Here is a 19,056-nt window from a genome sequence, read left to right as displayed (position 1 = left end):
CAGTCCATGAAGCTAACGGGTTGCACTTTTAAAATAAATTGGAGAAAGTATTTTTTCACTCTGCATACAATTAAACTCTGGAATTTGTTGCCAGAGGATGTGGTGAAGGCAGTTAGTGTAGCTGGGTTTAAAAAAGGTTTGGGCAAGTTCCTGGAGGAAATGTCGATAAACCACTTGTTACCTCTCCCGATGGCGTCGGCGTTTCTTCTTGACGCTGGCGTCTCTTGCAGTGCGGCCCCGTGCGAATCGGGGCTTGGCCACGCCCCCTTATGACATCAGACACCGACGGGAGTCGGACAGCGCGGGAGATTTGCCTTCTTATTGAGAGCCTTTCATCCTTTCTCCTTGCTTTGGCCACAAGTGCGTTGAAGAGTTTCTCTATTGGCTTTTTCCTGCCGCTTGCTGCCTGCTTGACCTGGACTGCCTTCTGGATTACCCTGTTTGCTGCCTGCCTCTGGATAGTTGCTTTGGTTCCTGTTGCTTGCTGCCTGCTTGACCTGGACTGCCTTCTGGATTACCCTGTTTGCCGCCTGCCTCTGGATAGTTGCTTGGGTTCCTGCTGTTCGCTGCCTGCCCTAACCTGGACTGTCTCTGGATTACCCTGTTTGTGACCTACCGCTGGACTACTCTTCTGGGTTCCTGTCACCGCTACTGGTTTACCTGGATAACCTGGAGTATCCTACCCGACGACACGCTGCAAGTTTCCAGTTCCAAGTGCCTCATCTACTCAAGATAAGCGGTCACCGACCCTGGTTCCACGAACCAGTCTAACATCACTATTATCCATGCAGACTTGGGAAAGCCCCTGCTTATCTCAGTTATGAGCAAGAACGTTTGGACCTTTTGTTTGGGATCCTGCCAGGTACTTGTGACCTGGATTGGCCACTGTCAGAGAGACAGGATGCTGGGCTCAATAGACATTTGGTCTGACCCAATATGGCATTTTTTATGTTCTTATGTTCACTGGCCAGGGCCGTCCCAGTTCATGAACAGTCTTTCCCATTTCCCTACACAGTCAATAAAATTCCTTTTTACCCTCTGCCCAAGTGATATTGACTCTCTAGCCCTTCCTTTCTCTGTCTCCTGCGGAGCTTCTAGCTCTGCTTGGGGACTTCCTGCTTCCAGGATCCAGCAAACCTCAATCACCCCCACCCTCTTTGTAGAGCCAGTCCATGAGTATGGGAGGGGGGGCAGGGTTTGGAGTACTGGCCTCCCTGTTAGAACGCCACCCCTTTTCCCCAGGGGGCTGCTCTCAGATGCCCCTCATGATCCTGGCTGCTCCAGAAAGCTGGGTCTCCCGGACGTTTATAGTGCGGGGAGCAGACCTCATCAAACAGTGCCATACCAGATCATGGAGGAGGTGCCAGTGTGCTCTGCACAGTGATCATCTCGCCCACCGGGAAACACATGCTCACCTTGCCACTCTGCAGCTGACTAGGGGAGCAGCTCCTGCACTAACAAAAGCAATAGAGCATAAACAGCAGAGTAACATGAGCAGAACACGGCAGAGGCTATTAAAGATTCAAGAGGCTTCCAGTCTTTGCCCTGGAAAAAAAATGAGAGAGCAAAATATAGAATGGGAGCAAGCAAGACAGGGATAACAAGAGAAAGCCAAGAAGACAACAATGGAGAAATAAAGATGAGATGACCTCCTTCAGCTCCTGGCTCAACCTTCTTTCCTCAGAGTAGGAGATGGGGTGAAATTCCCTGTCTCACAATGCTTTATGTGACAGTATTAACCTTTGCCAACCCAGTCATTTCCAAATCAAGCCAATTTATGACAACTCTTGCAAACTCAAATCAATCTGTGCCAATCCATGCCAATTTGAACTAATCTGTGCCAATTTTAATGAACTGCTATTGTGCTACTTATGCCACTCTGTGCCAACACAGGCCAATTCCTACCAAGCATCTTTCTCAAACTAATTCATTCTCATCTGTGCCAGGTGGGAGGCTCACCTCAGTACCAGTGGTCATAAAACGATATGGTTTGATATCGAAAACAAGATACGGAGAAGTCACATAAAGACCCGAGAACTGAATTTCAAAAATATGGGCTTTGTCAAAATGGGGAAGTACCTAGAGATACAATTAAAGTACTGGGAGGACAAGGAAAAGGAGGGGGTAGAACAGCAGTGGGCCAGTCTAAAAGGAATAATCAAAAAGGCAACAAATAAATATTTTAAACAAGTGAGCAAAAGAAAAAGAAAAAAAAAAAAGCCAATCTGGTATACAGGGGAAGTGGCTGACATTATAAAAGCAAAAAAAACAGCATTCAGAAAATATAAAGGATCCAAGAAAGAGAAACACAGGGAAGAATATGGGAGGATACTGAGAGAAATAAAGAAAGTAATCAGGAAAGCAAAAACTCAAACAGAGAAAAGAATTGCCAAGGAGGTTAAGAGAGGGGACAAAACCGTGAATACATCAGTGAAAAGAGGAAAGTCCAAAGAGGCATACTGAAACTAAAAGATGCCGCAGATCATTGTGTTGAAAGGGACAACAAACTGGCAGAAGTATTAAACAAATACTTCAGCTCAGTGTTCACCATAGAAGACCTGGGAGAAGGACCATTGTTAGTAAAAAAAAAGACTGGAGAAATAGACGATAAGCCATTCACAGAAGAGAACTTATGGGAAGAGCTAGGAAAAAGGAAGGTGGACAAAGCCATGGGGCCGGACGAGATCCACTCCAGGATACTGAAGGAACTAAGGGATGTGCTCGCTAGTCCTCTATGAGTCCTGTTCAACAGATCACTAGACATGGGTGTGGTGCCTAAAGATTGGAGAACAGCGACGGTGGTACCGCTATACAAACGTGGGAGTAGAGAGGAGGTTGGAAACTACAGGCCAGTTAGCCTCACCTCAGTGGTGGGAAAATTAATGGAGACACTGTTGAAAGAAAGGATAGCGAACTATCTACAATCCGGTGGGATGCTTGATCCGAGACAACATAGATTCACCAAGGGAAGGTCTTGTCAGACGAATCTAATCGACTTCTTTGATTGGGTGACCAGAGAAATGGATCAGGGAAGAATGCTAGATGTGATCTACTTGGACTTTAATAAAGCTTTCGATACAGTCCCACACAGAAGACTCGTGAACAAAATGAGAAGTTTAGGGCTGAATGACAAGATGGTGGTTTGGATTACAAACTGGTTGTTAGATAGAAGACAACATGTGATGGTCAATTGGACTTACTCGGAAGAGAGAACGCTGTTAAGTGGTGTGCCACAGGGTTTGGTGTTGGGACCGATTTTGTTCAATATCTTTGTGAGCGACATTGCTGAAGGGATAGAGGGTAAAATCTGCCTATTCATGGATGACACAGAGTGGACACTCCGAAAGGTGTGGACAGAATGAAAAGAGATCTAAAGAAACTAGAGGAGAGGTCCGCAACATGGCAGCTGAAATTCAATGCTAAGAAGTGCAGAGTTATGCATTTGGGGAACGGTAACCTAAGGAACAATATGTGCTTGGTGTGAAACGCTGATGTGCACAGAGCAAGAAAGGGGCCTGGGGGTGACAGTGTTTAATGATCTGAATATGGTAAAACAATGTGACAAGGCGTTAGCCAAGGCCAGATGCATAGAAAGAGGAATATCCAGTAAAAATAAAAAAGGAGATGATAATTCCCTTGTACAGATCATTGGTGAGGCCTCACCTAGAGTACTGTGTTCAGCTCGGGAGACCGTATCTCAAGGGGACAGGGATAGGATGAAGGCGGTCCAGAGAAAGGTGACCAGAATGGTGGGGGGGTGTCCATCATAAGTCTTACGAGGAGAGGTTGAAGGTCCTAAATATGTATACCCTGGAGGAGAGGAGGAGCAGGGGAGACATGATGCAGACCTTCAGATACTTAAAGGTATAAATGATGCACAGTTAAGAGCAAACCTCTTCTGTTGGAAAGAAATAAGAACTAGAGGTCATGATATGAAACTCCAGGTAGGATGATTCAAATTGAATGTCAGAAAATATTTCTTCATGGAGAGGGTGGTGGACACATGGAACCCTACTGGAGGAAGTGGTAATGACCAAAACAGGAAAGGATTTCAAAAGGGCATGGGATAAACCCTGCGGATCCTTTAAGGAGAGAGAAACGAAATGAGGAAAGTGGCACGCTAGAGACAAGATCCTTCATACTGTTAAAGAAAATCATACATAAATAACTAAAAATCTCTATGAATCAAAGAGAATGGGAGCTTGCTGGGCAGACTGGATGAGCCATTGTGTCCTTTTCTGCCATCATTTCTATGTTTCTATCATGAAATAATTCCAGTCTGAATCAGCCCATATGTGCAAACCAGACAATCTGTGTCAATCCCTATTAATCCAAGCTAATCAGCATTAATGCATGGCCATCCCTGCCAATCAATGCCATTCATGCCAACCTGTGACAATACACAACAACCCAGACCATACAGAGTTGTGCCAGTGCCATTCTAACCAGCTTTAGACCATGGCAACAATCATTAATCTATGCCCACTTGGCAATTCTGTGCCAATCAACATTAATTAGTATATGAGTTCAAACAATACATTAGTGCAGACCTCTTCAGAAGGTGAGCTTTCAGCAGTTACTGGACCAATATCAGTCTGGTATTCGATCCTGCTTTGGTGTGCCTTTTTGATGTCTTGCTGCGTTCTTAGGACAGCGATTTGTATTTTTGGATTCCAGTGCTGCTTTTAACCCCATCAACCACAGAATTCTATCTGTGCTTGTTTGCTTTTCTGGGTACTGCCCTGGAATGCTTTGAGTCATTTCTCTTGGAACGTGCTCAGTGAGTGCTTTTTTTCAAACAGTTATTCCCTCCCTGGATCTTCTCCTGTGGAATACCTTAAGATGCTATTTTGTCACGTAGATTTATTTTTAATTTCATTATTTATTTATTTAATATATCGTTTATATTTTTATATTCCGTTTTTTGCACTTTTTCGGCACTTCAAAGCGGATTACATTCAGGTACTATAGGTATTTCCCTATTTTAAATAATCAAGAAAATATATCTTGTTCACAACTGCATTGAGAAAAGAAAAAAAAAAAACAAATATACACAGAGCTCAGTTTTAAAGGTGAAAAAGAAATAACCTCACCAATGCTAGCAGTACATCAAAAAAAAGAAAAACATGAAAACTCAAACAATGCAAAAAATGAAGAGGAAAAACCCTGCTGAGACAACATCTTATCATGTATCAGGATATTATGGAGAGCTGTGGCAGAGGAGCTGACTGTAGGCTCCTGTGTCACTTCATTGCTCAAAAACGTCACAAGTTGGGATGGTTCCTGAAATATATAGATATAATACTGCATATATCTCACAATGAACCCAGAAAATACCCTCGCTCTGATCTACTCTAGGGCCGGGATTTCCCATTCTCGCAGAGAATGGGAAATCCCGGCCCTAGAGTAGATCAGAATGGGGGGCGAAGGGGGGGGCGAAGGGGGGGGGGCGAAGGGGGGGGGGGGCCTGCGAAAGCCGGCAGCGATCGCACCACCGCGGTGTTATCGCTGCCTGCTTTCGCACCCGATAGCGCCACCGTGAAAGGTGGTGCTATTGGGTGCGCTACCGGCGGCAATAACTTGTCTTACCTTATCACCGCCAGCGAAGATAGCGCCGCGTCCGCCTCCGGCAAGCTATCGCACGCGAAAAGGGACTTAGAAAATAACCCCCTTGGTCTTAAAAGCAAAAATGAACTGAGTTTCTTCTGTGTGGCTTTAGCCACATCCGGAAATATTCTGATCTTACAATTTAGAAACTGGTTTTCCCAGTGCTTTAAAAAATAAAAACGGAGAACCCGGTCCCTATCTGGAGGGTCTGTGACAAAATGAACAATGAATATAGATGGAAGAGGCTTCTCTCCAACTCCTTCTGTGTTAGGTTTTAAAAAAAAAAATCAAAGGACACTTGAAGACTGACCCTGAGCCTATTCTTCCCTCCCCTTAGTAAAGTGGGGGTGATAATATGCTCAGGGCTGCCTGGGTACATTCAAAATCTCACACATACATCTTTTAATCAATTCTGCCGGTGTTGCCACAGTTAGCTTAGGAAAACTGATAAACCTCTACATGTGGCAGCTAATTACAATGCCCAATCTCGTTATGCAACATTAAAAAAAAAGATCTTTCATTAGAAAGTCATCTTCACCCTGCGCTTTTCTAATTTTCAGGCATGGAGTATTATCCTCCACTTCAAGTTCCAAGTTAGATCCCTTGATTATAGAGTTCTGAAACGGGGCGGAAAGATTGTTTGCATTGTTAAAGATTTTTCAAGACCAGCAATAGCATCCCAAAGATGATCCAAAGTCACTGTTTCAGGTTCAACCACAGTTAACACAATGGGAAAAGTTAAAACTTGCCTCCAGCTCAGCCAGCTGGCTAACAGACTGTCATCTGCTCTCCACCAAGCTCCACCATAAATACCACAGGGCTCACCATCAGTCCTCTTTGTCTTTGCTAGCACCTGCCCGCATAGGTTCTCCTGCTCCCTGATGGGGGCACCCGCAAGCCTTGAACCTCCTGCGGTGGCTGCAACAGTCACTGCTGGGGTTTCCAGCACTCGGAGAGAGAGCCCCCAGCCCACTGGCAATCCGACATCATCGGGACACGTCTTTGTAGGGGGAGGGGGCTTCTCAGAGTACACTTTCACCAAGTCCATCAGGGTAGTTCCAGGGAGCAATGGCTCACCTTCCCCCCCCCCCCCCCCCACCGCGGCTCCCAATAAGCGCTCACCAAGTTGAGATGTTGGCTCAGCGGTCCATACAGCAAAGCAGACAATGCTTCCTGATGACTTTTTCGACCGGCAACTTGATCATGTTTGGCTTAGTTTATTGACTTGATTAATCGCTATCTCTTACCGCGGTAAATCAAAGTGATTTACAATAAAGCATAAATATTTTGTAATAATAACATAAAACCTAAACATGTTACAAAGCAAAATAAATCTAAAATTAAAACACTATAAAAATATCCGTATTATTGTGATTTACCAGAGATTGGCAATGAAAATAAAATGGCTTACTCTTAGCAAAACATTAACTAATATTAATAAAAACATAGTAACCATAAAAGTGGTAATTAATTATAAAAGAACATTGTAGGTATACAAAAAATGCAAAAGAAAAATAGCAAATAAAATTAGTGCTAAAAATTAGATGTGATTTTGGTATGACTGAATGAAAAGAAAACAATGTCATGTAGACATGAGCTTTGTCCTTCTGTTTGATCATAACAGGAAAAATTGTTAAAGGTAAGAAAAACAATGGGATTCATGTCAGCCTATCCCCACTCTTCGGCTGATTTAATTAGGTCTGATGTGATTCACTTCTAGTTGCTTGCTGATGATGTACAGCTATATCTAGAACTGGACCCCAGAAGAAAGGTAGCTTTGAGTAGACTGAATGGTTGTCTCCCAAAAATTGCTTTCTGGATGTCCCAGAATAAACCGAAACCCAACCCTTGGGAAACTGAGATTTTGTGGATCAGGAAACCTGCCATTCCTACAGGTAGTGTAGTATTAATATTGGATGATTGCATTTTCACACTTCTCAGAGAATCACTCGATCTGCGAATAATGGGACACTACCTATCCCTTCCCCCAAAACAGCACATCTAAATGCCGTAAGACAGACAGCCATATCAATCGCAGGCCCTCAGCTATGGAACTCACTATCTCAAGAATTAAGAATGGAATCTAACAGTAGAACGTTTAGAAAGGGCATTAAAACCTGGCTCTTCCAACAAGCATTCTCATAATACTGGATATATTTAATTTCTTACTCAATTTTCATAACACAGTTATCTATTTTATCAGAACAGTTAGAAATTTATACAGTGCTTAATTGTATTTTATGATATTTTAACTGTACTCTTATAATTTGAATGTTATTGTATTTTATATTTAACTGTACTTTTATCATTTGATTTTTATTGTATGTTATACTGTGTTTTCTTGTTACTGAATCTTAAATTTCAATTATTGTAAACCGATGTGATGTACCCCACGAATGTCGGTATATAAAAACAAACAAACAAACAAATAAATAAATAAATAAATAAATAAATACATGATAAGACATTTCAGAGGAATGAGCAAGTCTATATCTTAGCTGGTCGATTCTGAGCTGACCATGGTCCCCATATATCAGCTGTAAGAAAAACATGCTTCTCTCACTTACATTGACTGCACCAACTTAGGCTTATTTTAGAGAGGGCAGACCTAGCCACCCTTACTCATTTTCTAATTACTAATAGGCCGCTAGATGATGGGAATTCCCTTCTAGCTGGCTTACCTTAAAAGCACTTATTAAAGTTCAGGGAATTCAGAATTCTGCTGCTCGTCTGCTATCAGGACTATGCCCCGGGACCATGTCTCGTCATTCCTATACTCTCTTCACTGGCTTCCAATTGAGTTTAGGCAAAAATTCTAGATCTTATTTCTGGTATTCAAAATTCTGCAGGATATAGCTGCCTGGCACTTGAGAGACTCGCATGCATCAATATTTCCCTTCTAGATTCTTGCAATCTTCAAGTGAAATTCTCCTATTTACTTCTCTGGTAACTGAGGCGAAATTGGCTAGGTATCAACAATGGGGCCTACTCTTGCATTGCTGCAAAGTTATGAGATTCCTTAGCTTGCTCAATTAGGGACATATAGGGGCATAGTAATGGTGAAATGTGCTCTTTTTAATTTGAATTCACTTGATGTACTCTTCTCATTATGGGGTTCCACAGAAGAAGTCACCCATGTCATTTCATTCCTTTTATCGTTATTAGGTTTATTGTTTTCTAGCAGAAGAGATGGGTTAAGCATACTAATCATTTCTGAATATCAGATTCTGTTTTAGCTTTGCTCTGCCAAAGCAATCTGAAGTAATGAGTGAAGCTTTTACATTTGATGATTGTTTGCTTGTCACTGTTTTGTTTGTTTTGTTACATAGAATGTCACTTTGCTATGTTGCCATAGAGTGTCTGAAACGTGTTGGTTTGATGACTCTTTTTGATTATTTATTTATTTATTTAAAACTTCTTATATACTGTTATAGCAAATAAAATTTGAGCAAAACGGTTTACAAATATTTCTAATTTAACAAAATAAAATATAGAATTTTTAGAATAGTAAAATAAAAATAAAGTTAGAACAAAAATACAATAGGTAACCTATCAATATAAAATAATAAATGTGTATCTATAGAGATTAATAAATCTATTTACTTGCTGTATTTGCTTTCACGTTTGTTAGCCACTGTGAGCATCTCCCTGACAAGGTGTCTAATTAAAACTAGAGAATACATTAAAAAAAAAATTAAATTCCGCTTCTGGTGGTGGGGCCCATCTACAGTGAGGATGAACATCTTTTCCCAGCTACTCGATTCTGGCCTGGTTTTCCAAACAGTTACATTTCAAGGTGTCTTGAGTTTGTACGGCAAAAGAAAAGGCTGCAATTATCTGCTAAAACTCTGATTACACACAAAAGAAGCAGCAGCTTACAACTCCCTGACTTCAAATTCTACAGCTGGGCTGTTTCTGTGGTAAACCAGCCTCCTGACGCTGGTTTAAAGTTGAGCAATTTGCTCTGAAAGTGGTAGACCTTATGAGCCAGAGAGCTGTAAGACTCCTCCTCAGCCACTTGCATTTGGCATCTTAGCCATCTGCTGGAGCACAGACTACACAATCAGGATGTCATAAGTGGAAAACTGGGTGGAAATACACTTTGACAGTCCAGAATTTACCACATTTCTGCCAAAATTGGCCTTCAAAGCAGTTTCCCACCTTTTTAAGCTGAAGGCACACCTACATTAACAAAAATGTTGTGTGGCACACCAACCACCAAGGGGCAGCACTGCAGACATGGGTAAGACTCATATGGCCAAAAGACTCATACGGCCAAAAGAAGAGCCAGGGAAGCACTGAAAGCTACACCAGTGTCTCTTCCAAATTTTTAAAGCATAGGGAGAGGGGGACAGAAAGATACATGAACCCATCATAATGGACCAGCTTTCTCTATATGCAAGTGCAGGAGAAAGGAGATGTCAGGGTGGTGTGGGCAGCCGGCTGACAGGGTCATTTATCAAATAGCATTATGGCATTTTCGCATGTGTTAAGCACCTTTAACGCATGCAAAAACCCCTTAACGCATGCGATAGCACCATAAAGTATGGTGCGATGCAAATCAGAAAAAGAGGAAGAGTGGGTTCACCATTTTGCGAAGCCCTATTGCATGGCTTTAACACTGATTTTAGCTACACCTTTTTCAGTAGTGTTAAGGAGAGAGAGAGAGAAAGAAAGAAAGAGAGAGAGAGAGACTAGCTATAATGCCCTCACACTAGATAGGTATTTATATCTCTATGGGAGGCCCACCTAGTAACTCGAGGTGAGGTTTAGGTATTAATGGAGGGGTTAGGGGCCACTTTGACATTCAAAGTGAGACGTATGAACAGAACAGTGCTCTCTTGTGAAGATTTGATGACCTTCAGAGTGAGTAAACTCACTCAAAGATGAGATTTGTGGACTCTCTACCTGGGTAACATCAAGCTAGGTTGAGAGAACATTGCACAAATCTCATCTTTGAGTGAGTTTCCTTACTCCAAAGATCATCAAATCTTCCCAAGAGAGCACTGTTCTGTTCGTTTGTTTCACTTTGAATGTCAAAGTGGCCCCTAACCCCTACACTAATACCTAAACCTCACCTCGAGTTACTAGGTGGGCCTCCTATAGAGATATAAGTACCTGTCTAGTGTGAGGGCATTACAGCTAGTCTCTCTCTCTCTCTCGCGCTCACTCGCTCTCGCTCTCTCATGCAAAATGGTGAACCCACTCCTTCTGATTTGCATCACACCATTTGTTATGGTGCTTAACGCATGCAAAAACGCCATAAAGCTATTTGATAAATGACCCTGTTATTCAGTTAGCTTAACCAGATAAGTCCAAATATAGATACTTATCCCAAGATATCCACGTTTATACTTAGCTGGATAAATACTTATCTGGCTAAGCAGTAGCTGCTGATCATAACTGGATATTCACAGCTGCCACTCAACCTGATGTCTTTATTTATCCTGCTAAATAGCACTAAATATCGACCTCATAGTGCATTGATAATAGAGATCCACACTTCTTCTAAACCTACTTGGAACAAAGTGAGCAGAGACTGGCAAATCTAGTTTAGCCAGGAGGAGGGGAACGATATCTGGGAATCATTCTCCAAAATGCCAGTGGCAGTAACTATAAATTCCTTCATAGACAGGGTGATCATGTTGAGGAGGACAAACTGAGGCAACTCTGGTTCCACTAACTTGAAGTCTGGCTAAATCCTGTATCTTTTGCAGAGCATTGTGAGCAATATTACAAACGATTTACCACGACAGTACAACATTCTGAACTATTTAAAAATTGTGCATAAACCACCTTGTGCTGCTAGTATATAATCTAGGCCATGTCGGTTATACATAGAAACAATGGTAAGTTCATCAACCGAGTGTTGCAAAGCTTTCAATGCAATTCCTAGCTCATGTGTCACTACATGTAATACTGATTGCAATCGCCTAATAGCCATTCCTAATTCAGCAGCTACTGCGGGTTGAGCAAAGGGTAACCATGAAGTATAACTGAGTGCATCTAATCTAGTTTTTGTTAAAGGATAAGTAGAGTTAATATAATCTAACGAAAGTTGAATTGCTTGTTCTTCTGGGACAACTGTGGGAACACTTCTACAAAAAACGGTCATGAGTGGCTTTTAACAATGGAACAATTTTCGTAAAGTAATTAAATGTAACCAACACACAGAAATCATATAACTTGGGGAGTTTGAGAAAAACTATTCCATCACATAACCAATAGTGTCCAACATAAAGATTTGCAACATTTTGTATCACTGAATAATTAGCAGTGTCATAAGGACCATAAACACCCATTGCATGTAGGGAGATGTAGTTCTGGATTTCCCTAGGAAGCTCAATAGAGAAATCAGAACTCATGTCCATGCATGCAGTGGGGTAGAACCAGGACTGGAGAGGACATGGAGTTACACATTAACCATTCCCAACAACTGTATGGTTTATCTTGCCTGTGCTGGCAATGTCCGAAAGGGCAACAGTACCGACAGATGATTATTTATATCTGGCTATTTATTTATAACTTCAATTTACTATCCACCCATCTAAACAAGCTCAGGGTGGATTACAAAAAGCTAATGATTAGAGATGATATCATCACATGTGCATAGATCACCTTATTGCTTCACCTCAAAATATGCCTCCTGCACTGCAGACCAGAAAACACCCTTAATGCGTATGTCCAAAAGCTGATTACACAATAATTAACTGAGGCTTGATTAGCGCTGAAAATCAAAATCTATCCCTGAGAAGTCAGCCAGCCAGTTTCCCTACCATCTGGCACAAGACAGCAGTGGGAACACTTATTGCCTCTAAGTTCCAGCACCAAAAATTCTACTGTCTAGTTTGGCCTTCTTTTTCTAGATTCCATCAGTGTATCTGGTAACCCTGGTCAGCTCCAACTGTACACCAATTTCTTTTCTGGAAGTTCAATAAGTCTGGGAGGTAGGTATTTATCATCAAGTAGCCATGTTGTGGATGGGATTGATTTATGCATGTGAATTTGGTACAATGGACAAAGTTACATATAGGCCGATACAGTACAGTGCACTCCGGTGGAGCGCACTGTCAGCCCGCAATTGGACGCGCGTTTTCGACGTGCTATTTTTACCCCTTATACAGTAAGGGGTAATAGCACGTCGTAAACGTGCAACCAACCCCCCCCCCCCCCAAACTAATAGCACCCGCAACATGCAAATGCATGTTGATGGGCCTATTAGTTATTCCCGCACCATACAGAAAGTAAAATGTGCAGCCTAGCCGCACATTTTACTTTCTGCCGGCACCGGGAAAGTGTACAGAAAAGCAGAAAAACATGCTTTTCTGTAACCCTCCGACTTAATATAACAATTTTAAGTCAGAGGCCCCAAAATTTAAAAAAAATTAAAAATTAAAAAAAAAAATTAAAAATCAGCCCGCGGCCCACGGCTCGGAAGACGGACACTCAATTTAGCCGGTGTCCGTTTTCCGAACCCATGGCTGTCAGTGGGTTTGAGAAAGGACGCTGGTAAAATTGAGCGTCGGCTGTCAAACCTGCTGACAGCCGCCGCTTCTGTCAAAAAGGAGGCGCTAGGAATGCGCTAGTGTCCCTAGTGCCTCCTTTTACCGCAGGCCCTCATTTAAATACTTGATCGTGCGCCCAGAAGAGTGGCCTGGGCGCGCGTTGGGAGAGCGGGCGCTCGCCTCGGAGCGCAGGCTCTCCTGCGGGATTTACTGTATCGGCCCGGCAGTGTGGATGAGATGCCTGTTTGTTAGACAGTTGCTTCCTACTCTACCCCTAGATCAGGTATGGCCAACTCTGATCCTCAAGAGCCACAAACAGATCTGGTTTTCAGGATATCCACAATGAGAGACTCCTGAGAAAAATAAAAAAGTCATGAGACAGAAGGCAATGTCTTATTGCGGATTGCAATCAGGTTAAAAGATAGCAAATAGACAACAGAACCGAATGGTCATTTCTTTCAATAGAGAAAGGTAAACAGTGGAGTGCCTCAGGGATCTGTACTGAGACTGGTACTTTTTAATATATTTATAAATGATCTGGAAAAGGGAACAACAAGTTTGGTGATCAAAATTCCAGATGACACAAAATAATTCTGTGTTGTTAAATCACAAGTGGATTGTGGGAAATTACAGGAGGATCTTATGAGACTGGAAGGCTGGGCATCCAAATGGTAGATGAAATTTAATGTGGACAAGTGGAACATGATGCATATGGGGAATAGTAACCCAAACTGTAGTTACATAATGTTAGGTTCCATATTAGGAGTTACAATCCAGGGACTGGATCTGGACATCATCATGGACAGTATTTTGAAATCCTTGGCTCAGTGTATGACAGCAGTAAAAAAAAACAAACAGAATGTTAGGAATTATTACGAAAGAAATGGAGAATAAAATGGAGAATATCATACTACCTCTATATCACTCCATGGTGAAAGTGAATTTAGAGTGGTGTGCGCACTTCTGGTTTCCACATCTCAATAAAGATTTAGTTGCACTGGAAAAGGTACAGAGAAGGATGACCAAAATAATAAAGGGGATGGAATGGCTAAAGAGGTTAGGGCTGTTCAGCTTAGATAAGAGACAGCTGAGGGGAGGATATGATAGAAGTCTAGAAAGTCATGACTGGAATGGAATGGGTAAATGTCAATTGGTTATTTATTCTTTCAAATAATACAAAATCTAGGGGACATTCCATAAAGTTAGTATGTATCACATTTAAAACAAATTGGAGAAAATTATTTTTCATTCAGTGCACAATTAAGCTCTAAAATCCATTGTCAGAAGATGTGGTAAAGACAGCTAGCGTAGATGAGTTTAAAAAAGGTTTGAACAAATTATTGGAGGAAAAGTCCATAAACTATTATTAACAAGATAGACTTAAGAAAAGCCACTACTTATCCCTGGGCATTAGCAACCTAGAATCTGTTTGGGATTCTGCCAGGTACTTGTGAACTGGATTGGCCACAGTTGGAAACAGGATACCTGGCTTGATGGACCTTTGGTCAGACCCAGTATGGCAATTCTTATGTTCCAACATGCATGTAATAGATTTGCATGCACTACCTCCCTTATATGCAAATCTATTTCATTCATATTCATTATGGATATCCTGAAAACCAGGCCTGTTTGAACTTTTGAGGATCAGAGTTGGCCACCCCTAGATGAATCCTCTCTTGCAGCTTCACTTTTGCTGTATCAGCTTTCCTGTGTGTACAGCTGGTGTGTCTTTATTTGTTTTCATGTTATGTCAGAAAAAACGTTATACTGGATATTTGCTAAGATGTAGTAGATGCAGATGTCTACTGTTCATCTGTATTTTGTCAAATAATATTCCAGAGATATACCATGCTGTGAGCTGTCCAGCTAAGATAGATATTTACAAAAGTCTGTATCATGACAGCTCATACCAAACAACACTGAACCATGCAAGTCTGTGCCAACCCATGCCAGGCAGCAATAGTCCATGAGAATGTGCCAAACTCTACCAATCCTCATAAGCCACTGCCAATCAAGACACATTTGGCATAATCAGAGTCAATCAGCATATTACAAACAGATTGAGAGTGCCCCCAGGTGCAGCTGTCTTAGGGTGTACAGGGTGAGAGCAACCCTATTTGCAGCTGTCTCGGGCACACACAGTAAGAGATCCTCCAGGTAGAAAAATCTTCAGAGGGATAGCCGTGTTAGTCTGGTGGAACAAAAAATGATAGGAATTGGGTGGCACCCTATAGACTAACCAATGTATTGATGCATGAGCTGTTGCGGTCTCCACCGCTTCCCCCTTACTAGCTGTAATCAGGGCTCACCTCCGAGGCCGGGAACACCGCCTCTGTGGCTCTGCTGAGTATTCAGGGCGTCCGCCATTGCTGGGCCGTCTCGCTGCCGCCCCGCGCGCACGCGGGGACGCGCGTTATGGACGTACGCTCACCGGAAGCCTGACCCTGCCTGAGCTGGCCACGCCATGCCCCAAGCCCGATATAACCGGCGTTCCTCAGTCCTCTCATTGCCTTGCAACGAGGGTCGCTACAGTGTGTAGTTCTTAGTTGCACTTCCGTTGTTCTGCTTCAGCTACCGACCTCTGCTTGTTCCTGACTGTGCTTCTGCCTGCCGCCTGCCACCGACCTCTGCTCGTTCCTGACTCTGCTTCTGCCTGCCGCCTGCCACCGACCTCTGCTCGATCCTGACTCTGCTTCTGCCTGCCGCCAGCCACCGACCTCTGCTCGTTCCTGACTCTGCTTCTGCCTGCCGCCAGCCACTGACCTCTGCTCGTTCCTGACTTGTCCGCTGTCTGCCGCAGCTGCTGCGCTCCTGTCCTCCAGACAGCGCCCCCCGCAGGCCTGGGCTGGAACTACTGCCAGACTGTCTTGGGTCCTGATACCTTCTACTCCCTGCCAGGCTCAGGCCTACTCGCTGCTGGCTCCCGTATTGCACCCTGCAAGTTCCATTCAAGACATTACTGACTCTGACCCTGCTTCCGCTTGCTCTGTGCTCCCTGGCCTATTGGCTCTTGCTGCTGGACTCTGTGCTTACTCCTTGCCCGGGCCTTCCTAGAGAGACTGTCACTGTGCATAAGTCCCAAGGGACTGGGACCCTACGGGCTCCTCCTGGGGGGTTCCGGTTCCCGGGTGAAGAGCTTATCAGCACTCTCAAGTCCCAAGGTTCTGGAACCCTACGGGCTCCTCCTGGGGGGTCCCCAGTTCCCGGGTGAAGATCCATACGTGAGTCTCCTAAGTCCCAAGGCTCCAGGACCCTATGGGCTCCTCCTGGGGGGTTCCCGGTTCCCGGGTGAAGAGCTTATCAGCACTCTCAAGTCCCAAGGTTCTGGGACCCTACGGGCTCCTCCTGGGGGGTTCCTGGTGCCCGGGTGAAGATCTGTGCCTGTGGCTCCGCCTCCCGAGCTACTCTACCCAGGGTGGTTCGGCTCAAGGGTCCACACCAGGACTGCAGCTTCCCAGACTGCAACATGAGCTTTCAAGGACGGAGTCCACTTTGTCAGATGCATGAAGTGATGTACAGGAGATGGGTAAAATATATACAGAACAGAGAGAAGGCATTATCTGCCAGCAATGTTCCTCTGCTATCTACATAGGACAAACAAGACAATCCCTAAGGAAAAGAATGAATGGGCATAAGTCTGACATCAGAAATGGCAATATCCAGAAACCAATAGGAGAGCATGTTAACCTTCCAAGACATTATCTAGCTGACCTTAAGGTTGCCATACTTCTACATAAGAGCTTCAAAGGGACACTCCAGTGTGAAACTGCTGCACTGGAGCTCATAAAAAAAAAATTAATACTATTACCCTAGGTCTGAACAGAGACAATAGCTTCATGACAAAGAATTCCCCTATGAAGAAAGGATAAAGAGGTTAGGACTCTTCAGCCTCAAGAAGAGGCAGCTGAGGGGAGATATGACAGAGGTCTATAAAACAATGAGTGGAATGGAATGAGTAAACGTTAATCGGTTGATTACTCTTTTGAAAAGTTCAAAGGCCAGGGGACACTGAATGAAGTTACTGGGTAATACATTTAAAACTAATAAGGGAAAATATTTTTTTACTCAATGTATATATTAAGCTCTGGAATTCATTGCCAGAGGATGTGGTGAAAGCTATAAGTGTAGCTGCATTTAAAAAAGGTTTGGACAAGTTCCTGGAGGAAAAGTCCATAAACTATTAAGGTGGAGTTGCAGACATTCACTGTTTATCTCTTGGATAAGCGGCATAGAATCTATCGACTCCTTGGGATCCTGCCAGGAACTTTGTGACCTGGCTTGGCCACTGTTAGAAACAGGATATTGGGCTTGATGGACCTTATGTTCTTATGGACTCACTACAACTATCTATGACCTTAACTATTTTCAGATCATTCTGTCTTTTCACACTTACCTCAGTTGTCAGTAGGCTATACTATAAGGCTATTAACACTCTCTCCACACCATGCCCTCCCAAATCCAATGTCTTCCCTTTGTTCTGTATATATTTTACCCATCTCCTGTACATCACAAGCATCTGACGAAGTGGACACTGTCTTTGAAAGCTCAGGTTTCAATAAATTGGTTAGCCTATAAGGTGCCACCAGACTCCTGTCCTTTTTACCTCCAGGTAGAGAAGTCTCGGGAACACAGGATGAGAGAGTATCTTCAGGTGCAGCAGTCTCAGGAATACAGGGGCACACAGTAAGAGACTGCTCGGATGCAGAATATAGTAAGAGATTCCGGAGCTGGATCAGGCTCAGGGACACAGGGTGAGAGCATTACAAGTTGGTGCAGTCTCATGGGCACTGGACTACACAAGGATGTCTGGAGGTGCAGCAGTTGCAGGGAAATACGATGAGAAAGCATCCCCAGGTGCCACTATCTCATGGATTTATGGGAAGTGCGGGATGGGAGCAGTCTCAGGGATAGAGAAGACTGTGAGTGCACTTGCAGGTACAACAGCTGGACCAGCCTCAGAGACACAGGGCACACACTGACTGGGTCCTCAATGTGCAGCTGTCTTAGGGGCACATAGTGTAGGAATCACAGCGGCACATGGCCAGAACATCTCCAGGTGGAAGTCGGCCATGGCACTTGTTTTTTTTTTTTTTCGCTTGGATCAGACCTTGTGAACACGTGGGTCAAGGAGTCGCTGCCCTCGGGAACTGCAGTGCCAGGCACCTCATCAAGGCACGGGGGGCGGGCGTCTGAGAGCAGCTCCTGAACCCGAGCCAACTGGCAGCAAGCGAGCCGGAGTCCTGGACCTGACCCGAGCCACGCTCTCTTATTCTGAAGGGGGGGAGGGGGGAGGATGTGGATGAAGGGGGCAAATGCTGGACTAGGGGCTCAATGAAATGCAGGGGCAAGTCCTAGGCTAGAGCGGACTGAATCGGAGGGGGCGGCTATCGGACTGGGCTGGAAGAGCTGACACCAGGGCCCCCGGTGCCCGAGAGAGAGAGAGAGAGAGAGAGAGAGAGAGACAGACAAGAGAGCTTCCTCCCGACGTTTCCGCACCTTTTCCTTCTGCTTTAATCCCCTCCCCTGGTACTCACCGTTCCCCGGCCTGAGCGCCGCCTCGTGAGGTACATCCCGGTTCCGTCTGAGGGCGCCGGTCTCTCTCTCTCTCTCCTCCCCAACCCCCTCCCCAGGCTCTGTCCCGTATTCGCGGTCCTCTCTTTTGATCGCTTCCGTAAACTTGACACCATGAACCGATCCCACCCAGGGGAGGAGCCGCCGCTGCCAGAACCAAGGAGAAGCGGCCGCCCGGGAGAGGAGGAGAGAACTGCCTCAGAAAGAAGGACACACGCACACAGCAAGAGGACAGGAGGAAAGATCGGACAGACGCCAGCACAGAAAGATGGGAGGAAGAGAGGACCGCGGGCAGCAGCTTTTATCCTCATGCGCGCTTCTTTCCTTACTGCCTCCCCCTTTTTATCTCTCTCGTCTTTCTCCGCCACCCCTC

At 44.2% G+C, this 19,056-nt stretch overlaps 1 protein-coding gene across 2 annotated transcripts in view; it reads right to left on the bottom strand.

Annotated features, from left to right (window-relative positions):
- The window catches only part of PRICKLE3 (prickle planar cell polarity protein 3), a 98,347-nt gene extending 79,581 nt beyond the window's left edge, over positions 1-18,766 (bottom strand). For both annotated transcript variants that reach the window (XM_029608020.1, XM_029608029.1), the window contains exon 1: positions 18,647-18,766. In XM_029608020.1, coding sequence (XP_029463880.1) covers positions 18,647-18,682 — 36 coding nt within the window. In that variant the 5' untranslated portion in view covers positions 18,683-18,766. The remainder of the gene's footprint in view (positions 1-18,646) is intronic.
- Between the last annotated feature and the right edge of the window lie 290 nt (positions 18,767-19,056).

The sequence above is a fragment of the Rhinatrema bivittatum genome, chromosome 1, assembly GCF_901001135.1.
Source record: "Rhinatrema bivittatum chromosome 1, aRhiBiv1.1, whole genome shotgun sequence".
NCBI classification, from domain to species: Eukaryota; Metazoa; Chordata; class Amphibia; order Gymnophiona; family Rhinatrematidae; genus Rhinatrema; species Rhinatrema bivittatum.
Note: the sequence above shows the minus strand (reverse complement) of the source record. Positions and strands in the feature narration are given on the sequence as shown.